This window comes from Ambystoma mexicanum, chromosome 12 (assembly GCF_040938575.1).
Source record: "Ambystoma mexicanum isolate Mex_15411 chromosome 12, UKY_AmexF1_1, whole genome shotgun sequence".
In the NCBI taxonomy this organism is placed as follows: Eukaryota; Metazoa; Chordata; class Amphibia; order Caudata; family Ambystomatidae; genus Ambystoma; species Ambystoma mexicanum.
In genome coordinates this window covers 243,097,022-243,114,946 of record NC_090936.1, presented here as the reverse complement: position 1 = coordinate 243,114,946, position 17,925 = coordinate 243,097,022, and the positions used below count along the sequence as shown (strand labels likewise).

General features: G+C 44.1%; 1 protein-coding gene across 1 annotated transcript in view; it reads left to right on the top strand.

Moving 5' to 3' along the window:
* The window catches only part of STRAP (serine/threonine kinase receptor associated protein), a 177,370-nt gene that overhangs the window by 76,845 nt on the left and 82,600 nt on the right, over positions 1 to 17,925 (top strand). Inside the window, exon 7 of the mRNA XM_069628378.1 lies at positions 15,737 to 15,873. Coding sequence (XP_069484479.1) covers positions 15,737 to 15,873 — 137 coding nt within the window. The remainder of the gene's footprint in view (positions 1 to 15,736; positions 15,874 to 17,925) is intronic.

Below are 17,925 nucleotides of genomic sequence, written 5' to 3'. Positions count from 1 at the left end.
GACTGCCTCTGCCGCCTGAGTGTCTGGGGTGGGCAGGAAGTGAGGGAGGTGCCCGAAACTCTGTGCTTAGACTCCTAGGAGACCCAAATGCACTCTGGCGTGATTGGCTGGCTGACTGTCCTGCAAGGACAGCCACCCTGCTGGGTGAGTGGCAGCTAGGCTGAATGAATGGGAGAAACTGTTTAAAAGGCGAGTCTCTTGGCTTGGAAGGCAAAGTCGACCACTGGAACGAAAGAACCGAAGACGAGCTGGAAGAGGATGACTGCTGCAACTCCTGGACTGTTGGTTTTCCCGGTGAGGCCCTACTGCAGGTCCGAATCGCCAAGTTCATCAACAAAGAGAAGCCCTTCAAGGACGACTTCTCCCTTTTTGAGTTGGTGGGACCAATCGGCTCGTAAGCCACCTGGACACCATTCTCGTAGCTGGTTGTATTTTCCTCAGAGTGCTACAGGAAAACCGAATAGCCAGGGAGAGGGACACCAGTTTGTGTGCTTGACTACAGCTACCGGAATCGAAAATTTACTTATGCCTGCTTTTTGGACCAGACCCCGTGCAGTGCAGGAGTCCCCCGATTTCCGCCCTCTTGTCCCCACGACTGAGGCTCAGGAACAGCGAGATCTGCAGTAACTGCCGGAACCAACGTCTTCAGCTGCATCGTTTTCTTCATTGTAAGGTACTGTGAAAACCCGACCGAGAGAACTTGCCTCTCACCGTGAAAGTGCTTGAAACTTTGGCAAGTTGCAAGCCTAGTCGGCTTGTGACCCGGCATATGAATCTTTCTTTTACAAACTACTTCTAAGAACTTTGGCAAAGACTTTTCCGTTTAACTTCCAGAACTTCTTGATCCGATGCGAGATTTCAGCCCATTCACTTTGGCCTTACCAATTGCATTTGAATCAGCTCCTCTGGTGAACTCAAATTATTTGCATTGTTTAAGAGTAACTGTAATATCTGTTTTATTAACTTGTGCCTTTTTGCTCCTACTTCAAATGTTCTGAATACCATTTTGCTCCTCCTTCAAAGTAGTTTAATTGCCTCAGAATCTGATATTGTGAAGTACTAAAGTATATTTTTGTGTGATTGCCTACTTCTAGTGAATGTTTTCTAACTGACTGTGTTTAATTATTTTACCAAGAAACCACGAGTACAAGTGTCTGAATACTTGTAATTATAGACCTCCGTGTAACATCCTTACAGCTCACATTCCTTCATGAGATAAGCCTGACTGCTCAGCAGCGCTACCACAAAACTGTGGTATAGACTTATACCAAAGGTTGGTTTTGCTTACACCTGTAGTCTTAGTTGTGTGTAGTAGTCCCAAAGGGTACTGCATACACACTCTGCCTAACACTATGCAATCTAATCGAGCTGGCAAATGTTGTGCCTGTTTTTACACTCTGCCAGCCACCATCGCAGTGGTCCTACAGCACTGAGACTTGTCGACATTGTGGTGTATTATGCCCACACATGTGGTCTGTAGACCTTGAGGAATCAAACTGATTGGGACTAGGAGGGTGAAGCGGGAACAGATTATAGAAGAATGAGATGTGTAACTTACAGAGGGGGCTTCAAAGGAAAACTAGTGTGTCACTATGTGTAAGTGCAGAAAAGCAGGGCGTACAGATGATCTGGCAAATGTCTTAATTGTAATATTCGAGAGCGTGTATAAGCCATAAGGTCATTTTTCTTTAGTTAAAAGGGTTCACAATCTACTCTACAGTTCTAACTTTAGTGGACCAGCCAAGGTTTACATAGGTCTAACTATACTCTCATTGGTTGAAGCAGTAAGGCTTACACTCTGGAAAAGTTAGGTGTTAAGGATGTTTGGCTTAAGGCCCTTTGATCAGGGTCCTTGGGTACTTCTCAACTCTGGTGTTCGTTAAGAATTAGTGCAGTACAACTGGCGTGGGACAATACAAGACTTCTCTCTTGGTAATGGGTAACCCACCTTTTTAATATAGGCCTGTACTACTCAAGTTGGTAGTCTGACTGAGCAGCCAGGCTCATCTTAAGAAGGGTAATGTGAGCTGTCCAATGAAATTCGTAATCCCAAGTATCCAAATTAACACTTGCACGCTTAAAGTTATGATACAATCCATTAATGTATCTTACACAAAGATATTTAAATCCTTCTTTAAAAAGCAGTAATTAGCTGTAAAATGTATCCTAAAGTAGGATTCAGTTCAAGAAGTCAACAATATGAGTAATTCATATTTCCAGCACCTGGCGGTGACGTCATTTGAGGTCCGTATAGTATCACCTTTGCAATATTTTGTTGTTGAAGGAAAGGTTAGGGTCAGATCAGACTGACAGATTATAGGAACAGTCAGTGAGATTCTCCCGAAGGGATGCAGTAATTATCCCAGCATTAGTGTTGAGAATTAAAAACCTATAAGGGAACAAGCACTGCCAAGGCCAATATGTTCAGAAGGAGGACTTTAGGCATCCAGGACAGACCAGGTCAATGGACAGTCAAAATTCTGATGCTCTTCTTAGAAAATTGTTCAATGGTCGGTGTTCAAAATAGAAATGACAGCCACTCAAGAGGAGTCCCCTTTGGAAAGCTGTAAAAGCAGATAAATTGAGGTCAACTTAGTGTAGGGTTAAATCGTACTCCGCAACATAGGAAGCACCCCAAACGTCAAAAGGATAAAATACCACAAGCGCCACAGTACCTAGAAAGTGTTCCAGCTGGTTGCCTTCATGATGCAATGCAGTAGACCCTTGTTCCTGGTCCTTGGTTGTGGTGTCGAAAGGGAGGACGTCTGGTGGGCTCCTGTGGCAGCACTCAAGAGGGGGATGCTGGGCAGAATCCTATGCAGTGCCCTTAGGTACCACTGCACAGAGTTAAGACTACAAGTGGTAATACATGTTCACCTTTGGTACAAGCCTGCACTACACAGAGAGTGGTAGCAGTCACTGAGCAGCCGGACTTCTCAAGAGCAAATGACCAGTAGTAGAGATTACAGGAAAGACTAAAATTACTGTGACTCAAGCAAACACTGACTCAAGGTTTCTGGTTAAATATAAGTAATTTTTTAAGCCATCTATTTACAAAACACTTCATTTCTAGTAAAATAAAACTACACTTGAAATACACTACACACAACCAATTCCTCTTGTGCAGAACAATTCAAGTTAAGTACCTTAGGATTTGACAGACCGGTGTTATGAAACAAAGACGTTACCAGGAGTACATATGCGATCACTTTTTGACAGTAATGACAGTTTGGTCTTACTAAAGATACACGCACCCGCGGGAAGAAATTCGTAGTCACACTTGGCACATGAATTAACACACGAGAGTTGGGGATAAAAATCGTAGGCTATACTTTTGTCAAGGCAGAGAGAATCGGGCGGCACTTTCTAACACGAAGATAAAAGTCAATAGGCCTGCGCCAGTGTCAAGTGGAACAGGGTTCCTGTTGCCGAAGATCACAGTTAGAACAGTTCATGATTCAAGGTTGCCAGGAGTACTTGGATATTGTCAGAAGAGGAGGCAAAAGTTATAAGAGGGAAGGAAGAGAAGGACTAGCCTTTGGTGAGGAAGAAGGGTTCACCCCCAATTCCTCAAAGTCGGACACAGTACCTTATTCGTTGAATGCTGGTGCCACGGCAGTTGTTCCTGGTATTTTCCTGCAGACTCACGGTTCCTGTAGCTTCAGTTGTGGAGACGAGGGGGACGTCTGGAGGGATCTGCACTAACCAGGGATGAGGCCAGCAGCGACGGTGAATAAAAGGTGCACTCCCTTAAAACGGGAGAGCCTCTTCAGATGGCTACCCGGACCACTACAGCAGTGTGCAGCGATTTCGACCATGAAGAGGATCCTCTGGCTGTGGAAGATGAGCTGGTTTACCCCACCAGGCTCAAGGGAAGAAGACTCCAGACTGGATCTTCTCTGGTCGTTGAAGGGTAGATGGCTCAGGACTGCAGCAGGGCTTCACCGGGACTCTGGGGTGCAGCAGCAGTCGTCTTCTCCGCTTCTCATCCTTGCGGTTCCAGTGGCGACTGACTTCCAGCCCAAGAGTCCTGCCTTTTATGCGAAAAATCGCCCATTCACACAGCCTGGCTGTCAATCACTCAGCAGCGGGGTTGTCCAGCCCGGAGAACCACCTCAGCCAATCAATACAAAGTGTGACTTGGGCCTCCAAGGAGACCCTGTGCAGGGGGTGACTACACACCTCCCTCGCATTCAGCCCGCCTAGACAACCAGGCGCCAAAAGGCGGGCTTCTTCGCAGAAGCCCGCCAAAAGACGGTGAACAAAGAAGGCAAACCTGGTTTGCCGCGCAAAGTAAAACATAAAAGGACTTTAACAAAAAAAGAAATGGCGACTAAACCCGACCGGAGCCGAAATAAAAGTATTTGGGCAAGCGGGTTTATGTTCGAGGCTAATACAATAGCCTGGAACAGTACCACGTTTATATAGTATAATCGCTGTAGAAAGGTTGGGTTCGAAACCAGTGCCACCAGCCAAGTCTAAATGTTGAGGGCAAAACAAAGCTCAAAGGCACAGAAAAAAAGGGGTAGGAATTAACCCTTTTCAATACTCCATGTAAGATGGGGTGTACTGGGTCTGTAGTTTTAAAGTGACTATATAAAGTTAATGGCCAATTTACATGTATCTGTGGGACTAAAACCCTGTGTCACTGCACTGAAGGTGCTGTGTAACACACACAAAAAGTGGGGCTCATGGAGTGGTGTGCTCCTGAGCCCAAGATCACACAAATCGTACAAATACACATGGCAAAACACAGGTAAGAGTGGGGAAAAAGGCTCACACTATTACCAGGTGGAAAAAAATAAACCCCAGAAATCCAGCAAAGCTGCTGAGGGACTCACCTAGGTGAGGGAAATTAGCCAAAAATGAGAATTCTCCCTAACCGGGGACTTGGCAGCAATGGATTTCCGTCGATTCAGCGGCTTTGTGGTTTTGGTGCCTTTTTCTCAGCGCCAAAGAACTACAAGCTCTGGTTAAAATGTCCTTGATCCCTCGCTCCTGGACTCTGGATGCAGATTTCTTGCTTCTGTAGGATCCTTTGGATGCCAACCAAGATATGGCTGGATTCCGGACTTCAGAGGACAATGCAGTCAGATGGTCGAGATAACCTGGGTATTTGGCTTCTTCAGCTTTGGAAAGTCACAGCAAGTTGGGGGTTGCGCCAAAATAATTTGTCTTGAGGCTAGTTGGTCCCACCTGTCTAAGGGAGGAAGTCGTCCTTTACGGGTCTTCCCTGCTGATTCGAAAACTGGGTGAAGCCCACCAAAGGCAATTCACACAAAGGACTCAAACCTGATGCAAACAGACTAAAAGCCCAGAAGAAACTAACAAGAAATGGGGGGGGGAGAAAATAGGCCATTTTGTGAAAATGGTCACCCTTTGGTGCAGCACTGCAGCTGATGCATGTCACTAGATAGTAAATGAGAAACCACCTCCAGCCATGCTAGTCAGTTAGGGTAACAATGTTACACGAGTAATGGGCTTAAAGGAATAAATGGGTAAATCCCCCCCCCCCCCTCCCCCCCCCCCCCCACCTCCAGCCCCGTTAGGCAGAATTGCATGCAGTACCCTCTGGGACCACCATACACAATTAGAACTACAGGTGTAAGCGAGACCAACCTTTGGTATAAGTCTATACCACACAGTTTGTTGGTAGCGAGCTGAGCAGCCAGGCTTATCTCAAGAGTGAATGTGAGCAGTACAAGTAGTTGCACAAAGGACTTTCAAGCACATTGGTTCAAGTAGACACTTGTACTAAAGGTTTCTTGGTAAAACTCTTATTTATACAATCGTGTATAAAACATTTCACTAGAAGAAGGCTACTCAATATTATAAACAAATACACTTCAATAAGAAACTGCACGCTTTTGAGGCAGTTTGAGCTCCCTTGAATTAGGAGCAAAATGTCAGTTCAATTACTTAGCAGTGAGCAAAAAGGATAAAGGTAAGTTGAATAGATTATATGTATTTTCTATCAAAACCAGAAATTGTCCAGAGTATTTATAATGTATAAAAATGTATTTGAAATGATACAAAAATTGAAAAAATAGTACATTAATCACAAATTATTAAACACTATTATAAATTCTAAACACAGCAGGACAACAGCATAGTGTGCCTAAAATAGGCTACAAAATCATCACACTTTCCATTCATGGTGCAACGTTCAAACACGACTCAACAATCAGTGGCATTCATCCAAATTACTAAAAGACCAAAAGACAATACTAAAAACATGAGAGAAAATTCATTACTACTCCCACAGATACATTAATTATTTTTGTATTCATAAAGCACACAATAGAATTTATTAGAACACAATCTATTGTAAAGGTGGATCACAAAGAGGAAATACGAGGATCGCATCCCTTTAAGGTTTTTCTCAACCGGTTTCGACGTGGGGTGTTGGTTAAAACGACATCTTCATCAGGAGGAAGATGTAACCATACTGTAAAACACACACGAACATGGCTATATAATAATACATAACCTTTTCAAATGCAAGTTGCCTGCAAACTGAAAATGAGGCTTCTAGAAAGCCTAGATTTTACAACAAAAATTGGTGGGCCGAATATACCACAGTGGGAGTTAGTATACTGGCACCCCTAAACGACAGAGTTGAACCCCACAGCAAAGGGTTGGTGACACCCAAACTAGAGACGTGCTGAGTGGTGGTGAACCGACGGAACCAGAGAGAACCTGCAGCAGTATGAAAAAGACCAGTGCCAAAACCAAAAGGAGAATGTTGGCATACTAACCTGGTATGCAACCGACTGCTGTGTTCGACACATAAAATAGTGGGGCAGCGAATCCCCCCACCCCCACCAGGGCTTCAAGCTGTATCCTGAACAGTAACAGAATCTAAATGAGCCAAACCATAAAGTTAGAGACTTAACCTGTAGGGAACCCGCCACAATTAGATGAGAGTAGAATAAACGGGGCCTCTTTGTGGGAATCTATTTGACCCAAAAATGTCCAAAGCATCATTTGCTTGATGGAGGTAGACAAAGCAGAATCTGGCGAGGTGACAAACAGTGGGCTGCAAATCAGAAAAAAACAGAAAACAGCCCCGGAAGCGCCAATTAGTGCTGCACTTACTGATGTAAAATACAATGAAAACAAGACTCCAATCAAGGAGGAAACATGACAAATATGCATCCTGGCCCCTCGCAGGAAATGCAAAACGAGGGCCAACAGGTAGAGCAAACATGCACAGGGGCTCATGCATAGTAAAGCCATGAAAGAAGGCAACAAGGTCCACTGAATTAGAGCAAGAGCTGAGCCTGTACAATGTGGCTGAGCACTGGAAACAAGAGCCTGCTTAGCGTGTAATTAAGTTCGAGGGGCACGGGGCCCCAGCTGCAAGAAGTAAAAATCTTTTTACCAGATGCAATGCTGGGAAGCCGACAAGGGCTATACCCGAGACAGCCACCCAAGCATGAGGCTCTCGCCGTGTCTAAATACGTGCAGCCTCTCGGAGGAATGAGATGAATAGATCTCCGTGCTATGACAAGGTGTTCCTCGAACGCCACCTATGCACTTAAAGTTGCATGCAAATGGATTGTGGCTTCAACAGCAGGACGTGCTGAATGGGCTTATGACAGCTGAATGAATGCCCGAATGGCTCCAAGCACAGAAGTGCGTTGGAGACGTCAGTTGCGCTCACGTGACCGCAAGACATCAAAGGCGAGGAAGTAAGCTATTAAAGGGCCGCCTCTGTTTAGAGCAGACATGAAATGGTGAAAAAATGAATGGTCTTACAGAGTGCAAATGTGAGCGCTAGAAAATAACCAATGTCTGTCCTGTACTCTCTGTGGCCCTAGCCAATATTGCAGATGGAACTTGTGCAAAAAATGCAAAAATACAAAGATGATAATTAATAGAAAACTACAGGAAAGAGAATTGCTAAGGCACACAGGTAGACTTAAATAAATATAAAGGCATGCTATAGTGCCAAAAAATAGCCATACAGGGCCAAATCGCAAAAAATGAAATTTGAACAATTTTGAAACAGAATGGCTCAACCAACTAATTGGCATTGAAGTCCCACAATTCCAGCATATTAAGGCCTTTGTGGAGTGTTTTTAGATTGAAAATCCACATTTGTTCATTGTAGGACAATTTATTAGCCATTTGCACTGGCCCATTAGCAAAGATTGTTTTTGTATACAAAACCATGCTAATAAATCTGGGTCATGTCACATTTCAACACAGTGAATAACTAATGGTGCAGAGAGTGTACACGTTCTAATTTTGGAGCGGTGCTCATTGATTCACAGATGGACTTCCATAGAGGTTTTCCTACGTAAAACAATTGACATGGACAACGTACACTACATTCTTCTGCAAGTAGTAAATGTACATAATTCCCAAGTCCTGCCATTGTAGGAAAAGTATGTAATTTTTTAGAAAATTTGCAGGCTACACATGAAGTGCATGGTTAATGGCCTTTGACTTGGCTGAAGTTGGTATCTCTAACCTGATTGGTACGTAGAGGTAGTCTGGTGGCACGAGTAAGTTTCTGCCCCAAGTTTTTGCTTTTTTTGAAAGCAAATAATGGTTTCTGTAGGTTGAGATCAGTGGAGTTAAGAATCCTCCAGTTCTTCAGAATGATAGATTTGTCTCACTATGTTGGCAAAAACGTACATGCAAACTAGCTGTTCTTTCTTGACAATTTTAGGTTTGGCCCTAAAGGCATCCCGATTGGTGTAACGCACTTTTCTTCTTTTTTTCTTGAGTGTTTAATCAGTTTCAAGGGCTACCCTCGATGTACAAGCCTGGCTTGTAGCACATCCGCATGAGTATTAAATTGCGTGATGCTAGAACAATTGCGACGGAACCGCAGAAACATCCCATATGGGAGGTTACGTAGAAGGCTTTTGGGGTGTTGGCTTTCGAACTGCAAGGTGGTATTTCTTTGTCTGTTTTCTGTAGAGCTCAGTCTGCAGAAACCCTTCTTCATTGTAGATTGATAAATCAAGGAACGCAATTCGAGAGGTGGAATGTTCAAAGGTGCATTTTATATTGACATTAACCTGATTGAGCCACCCCACAAAGTGTTGCAATATGACAGTCACCTTCCCAAAGTACAAGAATATCATCAATGTACCATTGGTATAACTTGATGTTTTGGATGTAAGGGTTTGCGTCATTAAACACAAGTTTTCTTCAAACAGGGACATGAAGATGATTGCCAGATTAAGGGCAAAAGTACAGCCCATCTCCGTCCCTTGTAGTTTGTAAGAAGAAAGGATCTTTAAACTTGAACAAACTGTTGGACAAAACCAGTTCGGCACATATAATCAAAAAATCGGTTAGGGATAATGAGCGGCAATGGTTCGTCGGTCTAGCATAACTCGCAAACTCTGAATAGCCTGATCTTGTGGAATATTAGTATACAGGGCCTCTACCATTGTGGTATATGTACTTTCTAGGCAGTGCAAATCGGTTAGTTCACCGGAATAGTTCAGTTCTAGTCAATGGGCCAGGACAAAGTCAATGGGCTATTGTTCTGGATAGGAAAGAGCAGTTCTGGTATCAAACAGTGAAGTCTTTGCAAAAGTTCTCAGAAGTAGTTTAGGCGAAAAAGAATCATTTGTGGGGTCACAAGCTGATTAGGCCTTCAAGTTGGGAACGTTTCACAAACTTTCTCTGCGAGAGTGGCATTCTCTGTCGGGTTGGCATAGTACCTTTTGTATGAAGAAACAAATGCTGCTGAAGTCGTGGTTCCTGGCAGGTCTCGCTGTTCCTGAGCCTCAGTCATGGGGGGGGTGGGAATATGGGGGACTCCCGCACACTGCACAGGATTGTTTAAGAAAGCAAAGAAAATTGAGTCGCTTCAGTAGCGGTTGCTTCAAGAATACAAACTGGGGTTCCTCTCCCTGGTTAATCCTAACCAGCCTTGAGAATGGTACCCAGGTGTCTTGTGAGTTGATTGGTCCCACCAACAACTCAAAGGAAGAAGCCGTCCTTGAAGGAGCTTCTCTGTCGAATGGAGTTTGGCAATCCGGACCTGCAGCAGGGCTTCACCGGGCAAACCTGCGGTCCAGGAGTTGCAGCTGCCGTCCACTTCAAGCTCGTCTTTGATTATTTCTTTCCAGTGGTTGACTCTGCCTTCCAGTTCCAGAGACTCACCTTTTTAAACAGTTTTCTCCCTTTCATTCCAGCCTAGTTGTCACTCGCCCAGCAGGGTGTCTGTCTTTGCCGGACAGTCAGCCAGCCAATCACGGCAGAGTGCATTTGGGTCTCCTAGGAGAGTAAGCACAGGGAGTTTCGCGCACCTCCCTCACTTCCTGCCCACCCCAGACATTCGGGCGCCAAGGGTAGACTTCAGTCCTGAAGCCTGCCAAAGGCACACAAACAAGGGGACCAAACCTGGTTTGGCGCGCAGAGACAAACGCTAGAAGGACCTTTCCAAAAATAAATGTCAAAAAAGGATCGGGACCCGTTTAAACAAAGGGGTTTAAGGCGCCATCGTGAAAAACATGGCTCCTGTGATTTTTAGCTACCGGTGTTCGCAGTCGGGGAAACTCATGGTAGCTCATTGTAAAACCACTGCCACCATACATTCCAATAGGAAAGGGTAGCAATTGACTGCTACAGGAGTGTTTAGACAGGGGATACTATGTAACCCCTCCAGCACTCCATTGTAACATGGTGTGTGCTGGCTCTGTGAGGTTGGAAAAGACGAGTAAAGTCAATTTCCCTTTACATTCTCTGGGAAACAGTAGTTTATCCAAGAGAAGATATTTAAACCTTTGGGAAGTCCCAAAAAGACAACTTTGTTACTGCACTGAGGGTGTTGTGTAACACACCTGAAAAGATGCCTATGGGGTTATCTTAAAACTCCGAAGTCAAAGAACACAAATGTAAAACACACATAAAAATACATGAGTGGGGGGGGGGGGCTCACCCTCTTTCCAGGGAAAAAAATCAAGTCCTCAAAATCCAGCAAAGTTGCTGCGGGGTTCTCTAAGACGAAGGGGATTAGCACATTTATGAGAATTCCCCCTAACAACCCCCCCCCCCGAACCCACTGGTACTCCGGACAGAGTAGTCCAGGTTTAATGCAGGCAGTGTATTGGGGCGGTTCAGGTAATGTACCCACTTTTCATTAATATCCAAATGAGAGATCGTCCCCGCTATTTTTGATAACCATATCCTTGTATATAAAAAAAAAGGCAGAGAGAAAAGCAAGTAAAAAGGAAGATACCAAAATAAGTGTTCTTTAGAGTAAATTGGGAGTTTCAGTTAGAAAGGAAAAGGTACGATCAGATATGTAAGGCTTTTCTGTATAGGTTGGCAGGTTAAAGTAGAGATGGAGACGAGTAGTGCGAGTAGGGGCAGTTTTTGGTCAGAAAGTTTCACCTTTGTGCAAAGTGACCCAAGAGTTCTGTTTCGAAAGAAGCCCTTATGAGTTTCTTGACGATGGAGTCCATAGCCTAGGACTGAAAAAGCAGTTGTGCAGGATGCAATTGGCGGTTTTGTGACGGTTTCTGTGCATGTTGTTCAGCAACCACATAAAGCTCCAGTGTAGACACGCTGGTGCAGATGGGACCACGAGACTCTTTGGAAGAGCACTTCTTCTTGACCCAGCAATTAATAGGTTGGGTCCAGAGGAACTGATGTGTGAACAGAATGCTGTCTGCAGTAGTCCTTGATGCAGGGTTTCCACATTCTTGTTGTGCATTTGGATATCGCCTTATGTACCATTGGGTTGATATTAAAGCGCTATGGGTTGAACGCCCTTGGGGACCATAGTCCAGGTCTGTGGAAAGTGTAGGGTGGTAAATAGTGCTTGGGTGCACTTGGTATGTGTGCAGCCAGTGCGGTTTGCGTGGTTAGTAGCTGTACTCTAATGCTAGGCACAATGGGGTGGCTGTGAGATCTGTGGAATGTGTGCAGCAAGGTAGTTGTCCTCCACGTCTGCATTCTGGCGGGAGTGGAGCCAGTGTAAGAGATTGTGTGCAGCTAGGCTATTTGATTTGTTTTCCCATGGAGTATAACTGCATTCTAAAGACTGTGGAGGTGTTCATGGAGATGGGTAGATATGGGCAGCTAAGCCGAATTGGTTGAGGGGTATAGCTGCATTCTACTTGTTGGTGTAAAGGAAAGAAAGAGCATATTGGTGCGAATGAGTGTACGTGCTTAATGATAGACACCTAGTCCTGCTTACTTTCCAGAGCCCGCTGAGCTGACCGTATGTGTCCTAGTGGTTTGGGGTAATGGATCTCCGAAAGAAATTCTGACTAGTGCGGAGTATGTTGTGATTACCTGGTTACATGGTCCTTGTTTCTGAAGCTTGAAGTGCCAGAGGGCCCATTTTACTGGTCATTGTTTATAGCGGGTGGATGGGTATTCCCGATATGGTTTGAGTTGTGGAATTATATCGCATCAACGCTGTCCCTTCTGAGAGCAGGAGTGCTAGAGAGCTGGCTGGTTGGAGGGCCTAGTGGATATTCTCAGGAGGTAAGAGCAAGTCCAACCAAGCATAGTTGCTATAGCACCTCTGGTAATGGCGTTCATGGCATTATTCCTATGTAGGCCAAGAAGACCTGACTTGATCAGATACCACCAGGTGTACCCGACTGGTGACATGATATGGCATAATTCTAATGTTTGAAACATAAGTGCTATTAGGCTCTGCGTGGTAATTCCTAGATAGGTAAAACTTGAAACGGTTTAACAAGAAAAGGCCCAGTCGTATTTGACAGAGGCGCTATTATGCTCTTGGATTGTAGTTCTGCACAGTAGTTTGCAGCTAGGTAGCTATGACGGGTTGCCATCTACTGGAGTGAGAGAGCTGTGCTTACTTGGGGGAAGATAATGTTTAAACTCAATTGTGACTGGAGAACATAGGTGGTGTTGGGCTCTTGTTTGGAATCTGGGTATTCTTTTCCCGGTTGACAAGTACAGACAGACATCTGCTCTTAGAGCGTGGTGCATGTCTGGTCGGCTGTCCTCTGGCTCAGCATTTTGCTTCTGATGTTTGCGTCTTAACGAGGAAATGCCCAGAGAAGAATGATTATTGGTTTGCTTGTTAAGTTGCACCAGAGAGGAGTCGGCCACCGCAAGACAGGGAGACAAGTTTGATGTAATTCAGGCAATTCAGGCCTCTGGAGCTTAACATGTGAGGAGTTTTACATAAGTTACTGTCTGTGACGGAACATGGAAAAGCCCACCTTGGGTGATAGGGTTAACCCTCTTAGTTTAGGCCTGTATTAACCGAAGGTTTGGTAGCATTGGCTGAGCAGCCAGGCTTAGTTTAAGGAGGGAGAAGGGCTGTAGTGAGGCACACATTTCTTTGAGCATACACTTTGTTCAAGGAAACACAGACGCACTAGAAGTTATATAAAAAAAATGTTAGCATGTGAAGACTGGGATACTCAACACTTTGGGGGATAGGAGGGTTTGAAGGTGTAATGAGTAAGGGGCCATGGCCTGCTGATAGTGGGCAGATGGTCTATCTGATCCAATTGGGTCTGGCTGACAAGCCTGGACTCCGTACCACACTGCAGGAAAGGCTGATAGGAACTTAGGATCTAGTTCACACGGTAACCTTAGGTATGCCAACCTTCTTGTGTAAAATCCCTTTCTCTTTGTATGGAGGGAGCGGTGCCTATGGAAAGAATAAGGCCCGCGGAGTCACTCCCAAACAGTAATCATTCCAGCTATGAACGAAGTCTGTTTACTCATACTAACACAAGAGGGTGGGAGGGGGTGGGGGAGGTTGAGCGCTGATCCTACATTCCAAATGAATAAGATGAGTCTTAAAGGGGGCAAAGGGGTGTGACTAGCCGCTGAATGAAACTGCTTACTGTCCAGCTTGCCCTGGGGGACTCTGATATTGAGATCCCCTGAGTTTCGTAATTAATAGGAATGGTTCGAAGATAGAGTAACATTTTGAAATGTTACTAGAGTTATTCGTGATAACAATCGTACTAATATTTTAAGGCTCTTAAATGCGATTCCATTGCTTAGATCCTTGAACTCCAGCGACATTGAGCTGATTCTTTTCTGACCATTTTATAACTGATCGGGTTAACATATATTTTAGATCTAGACTTATTCATGCTGTTATGAAAGAACAAAATACTGTTTGTACTTTTTGTTTTGATATCGCCCCACAAAATGAATGGGATTGCAATCAGGACCAGGATGTGCATGTGCTTTTGTCCGCGGCCATGAAAGTTGGAGTTTCAGCACTGCAGCATGGCTTCACATGGCAAACCAACTGTCCAGGAGGGTGCAGCAAGCTTCTCTTCCAGTTTCTTCTTCGGTTCCTTCATCCAGTGGTCGACTCTGCCTTCCTTGCAAAAGACCTCACCTTTTATGTCTTTCTCTCATTCATTCGCAGCCTAGCTTTCACTCACACGGCAGGGTGGCTGTCCTCCAAGGACAGCCAGCCAATCGCCTCTGGGTGCATTCTTATAACCAAGGAGACTAAGCACATGGAGTTTTGGGAACCTCACTCCCTTCCTGCCCTGCCAGACATGCTGGAGCCAGAGGCGGGCTTCACCTGAGAATCCTGCCAAAGAAAAAAAAGAACAAGGGGACCAAATCTTGTTTGGCGCGCAGAGTAAAACCCAAGAAGGACCTCACAAACAAGAAATGGCGAAAATAGAAGACCAGGGCCGTTTTGACAAAACGTGCACCCATGGGTGCAATACTACAGCTGAGGGTATAGCCTGTGGAAAAAACGCAATGGTAGAAAAATTAAACCACTGCCACCAGCCATTAAATGTAGTGATGGGAACCTAAAAATGTTTACATCAGAAGGTAGCCCAAGGAGATACTAAGTAACCCCCCAGCACTCCACATAAGATGGTGTGTGCTGGGTCTACAAAGAGAAAAAGGTAAGTAAAGTCAATTTCTCTTTACTACTCTTACAAGCGGTAGTTTATCCAAGAGAAGGTATTTAAACCTTAACAGAAATCCAAAGGACTTCTCTGTAACACTGCACAGAAGGTTCTTTGTGTCGCAATACAAAAAGATGCCGCCTTTGTAGTTTCAGACTTCAAAACCGAAAGAAACTGAGTCCAAATCGGAGTGATAAAAAGGTCTCGCTCACTACAGGATAAATGTCCAGCAAAAGCTGTGGGGGTCTCTTAAGGTAGAAGGGAATTAGCACAGAAATGAGAACTATTCCTACCATGGAGCATTTAAGATACTCTGTGGACTTTACCTTATTGGGTTAATGTATTTTAGCATATGCTTCACCCCCCCGTCTCCTGTCTACCTCTTGGGTATAGCGTTGACTCCTCTGCCTAGTTTAACACTGGGAGAGTCATGCATATACGGAAATGCTCTGTAGCCCAGTTGTGGATTGATTTTCCTAAGCCTTAAACCTTGGACTCTAGGAAAATCATACTATCACCACCAGGTGACTACTGTTGCTAATACTCATGAGGCCAATATTGTTACTCCCTTGCTTGTCATTATTTATCTTTTGCATGTTTTGTCAATTTTTTTATTGTACCTAAAGATCTGTTCCCTAGTCTTTGATCATGACCACGGTTCCTAATTCTGATTGGCGTCCTTGTTGCTCTGTAAGGGATCAAGATGTTGGAGCATTAATGGCCCAATAGCCTCAGCCACCCACAGACTCCCCTTTTTAGGTCACGCACTCGTGGCCGAAAGTGAAACTGTTTCTTTTTGAAATATTTGCAGATTGCTCAGTATCGAAGATTAATTGGGCTAATTCTCTGTGGTATTCATATTTCTATTTTGTTTTCAGATTTGAGCTCATAAAGTCATTTGACGCTCCTGCTTCTGTCAGTTCAGCATCACTTCACCCAGAAAAGGAATGTGTTGTTGCAGGTGGTGATGACTTCAAGCTTTATAAGTATGATTATAATACTGGGGAAGAACTTGGTAAGATCTCTAAATATTAGTATTCTTACTTTTTTTGTTTTTGATAAATTATAAATTAATTCACACTAGGTTTTAGTTGGCATGGATAAATAAGATTGTGTTTCACAAACTCCAAATAGTCCAATATTCTTTATTGGCTTTGTATACATTCTGTCACAATTTGTAAAGGGAACTTTTGATTTTTAAAGCAGATGCTTCAATTCCTCCTATTCTTATAATGTTATTTTACTTACTCTTCATAGTGGCTTATGCAAAAGAGTCTGTAAACACAATATGAACCATTTACTTTATCCTTTGATGGAATATCAGGATTGCGCCTTTCATGTGCTAGTTTTCCAGCTGATAGAGAACCATCTGACCAGTTTTATGTTTAGTACGTTTTGCTTGACCTATTTTGTTACAAATAATGCATTCATCACATACTTAAGCTTGCTGGTCAGTCCTCCGTTTATGAATTTGAACTAACTGGCTGTTTAAATGTCACAGCTCATTTCCTTCCTTTTCTCATAATACGGTTTTGGGCTGAAGCCTTTTATATTTAGGTCTTTGCTCTAGACTGTTTCTATTATCCTATCATCCTTTATGTAAAAGCTGACAGTCTTTTATGTGATGGGTTTGACAACTCATTCTGGTCATTTAGGAAACTAAAAAGTAACCAGCCCCGCACCCCCATAGGACCTGAAAACTCTGCATGCTAATCAGTATATTTTCTTGTCGCCATTGCCCTGCTGACTGTCGATCTCTTACCTTTCCTGTTTCTGTATTATACATCCTTTGTAACCTTTACTTGCTGTAAGAAAGCGCCCAGATGCCTTCGGGTTCAGGGTGCTATATAAATGTCTAAATAGTCCTTAATGAATGCTGTATTGTTGGCACGTTAACTGTGGTTTAGAGAGGTCACACAAGCAGAAATGTTTTCTCTGACTAGTCGGTTTAGAAACCTTGAGATAATTGCATACAATAGCTCAGGATTCCTAGCTGTTGGGATTGTATTAATGTACTCCCAATGTAACTTTGCCCCGTGTTGTGTCCACAAAAATACCCATCTTCATATTTGGCTGATAGCAATATTTACCCATCTGGCAACTCAGCTTCTGTGAATCTAACCTCCTTTGTCAAGTCTGTTATATTGACTAAGCTTTGGAATATAGTGTTCTTTTCAGAGATGCATACCTTCTCTTCTTTACAGTATGTCACAGATGAAGGGATTGGGTGACTAATGCCGGCTTGTGCCATGTCCTGTGTAAGTGGCTCTACCTCTGATTTGCCATTGAAGCATTTGTATTCTATTGAGCACCACTTGAAGATTTTCTGTTCTTAAAGGATAGTTCCGGGACTTTTTTTTTATTGTCCCTACGGTTCGGCCATGTGTTTTTAAGCATAACTCGGTAGATCGTAGAAAACTTTCCTATGGACCTTACCCGACTTTTCGTCCATTAACGCACTCGAAATCAGCCGCCATTTTCTGATAATCCTATCATTTCCCCCCATCGCCCTGGCTCACCTGCTTTTGCGGCACTAAATCAAATCCCCCGCCCCTGAGCCTGACATCAGCAGACGCGTACCGCCCATTTCCCAACGCCAAAGCACGTTTCGTGTCAACAATCGCTGCGCCTCAGCTAATGACGTGTCGCCATGGAAATGGCAGGACGCCTCTTTCCTCAATAAGTATAAACACACCGTTTCACAACACACAGCAGCAGATTTTCGATTCCATTACTCTCTCTGTGTTACTTTGAGTATTCTGTGACTCGTTTCTGTGCTCTGGTCAGCTACCTTCGCCGCTTCTAGGCCTTGTGAACACCTGTACCATCTCTGTAAATTATTTAACTTTCTTTACCACACAATGACTACAATAATGCCGTATATGTACGAGCCCGAGTACACCGAGGAAGAACTACTGGAAAGGCAAGCACGCGAAAACGATGGGGATTCGGACGGCAGTTGGGAGGACCAGTCAACGGATGAAGAGCCTGGACCATGTCGCATGGACGGCGTCTCCACCTGGTGCACGTGCAATCGGTGCGAGCTAATGCCAACTGAGGAGGAGAA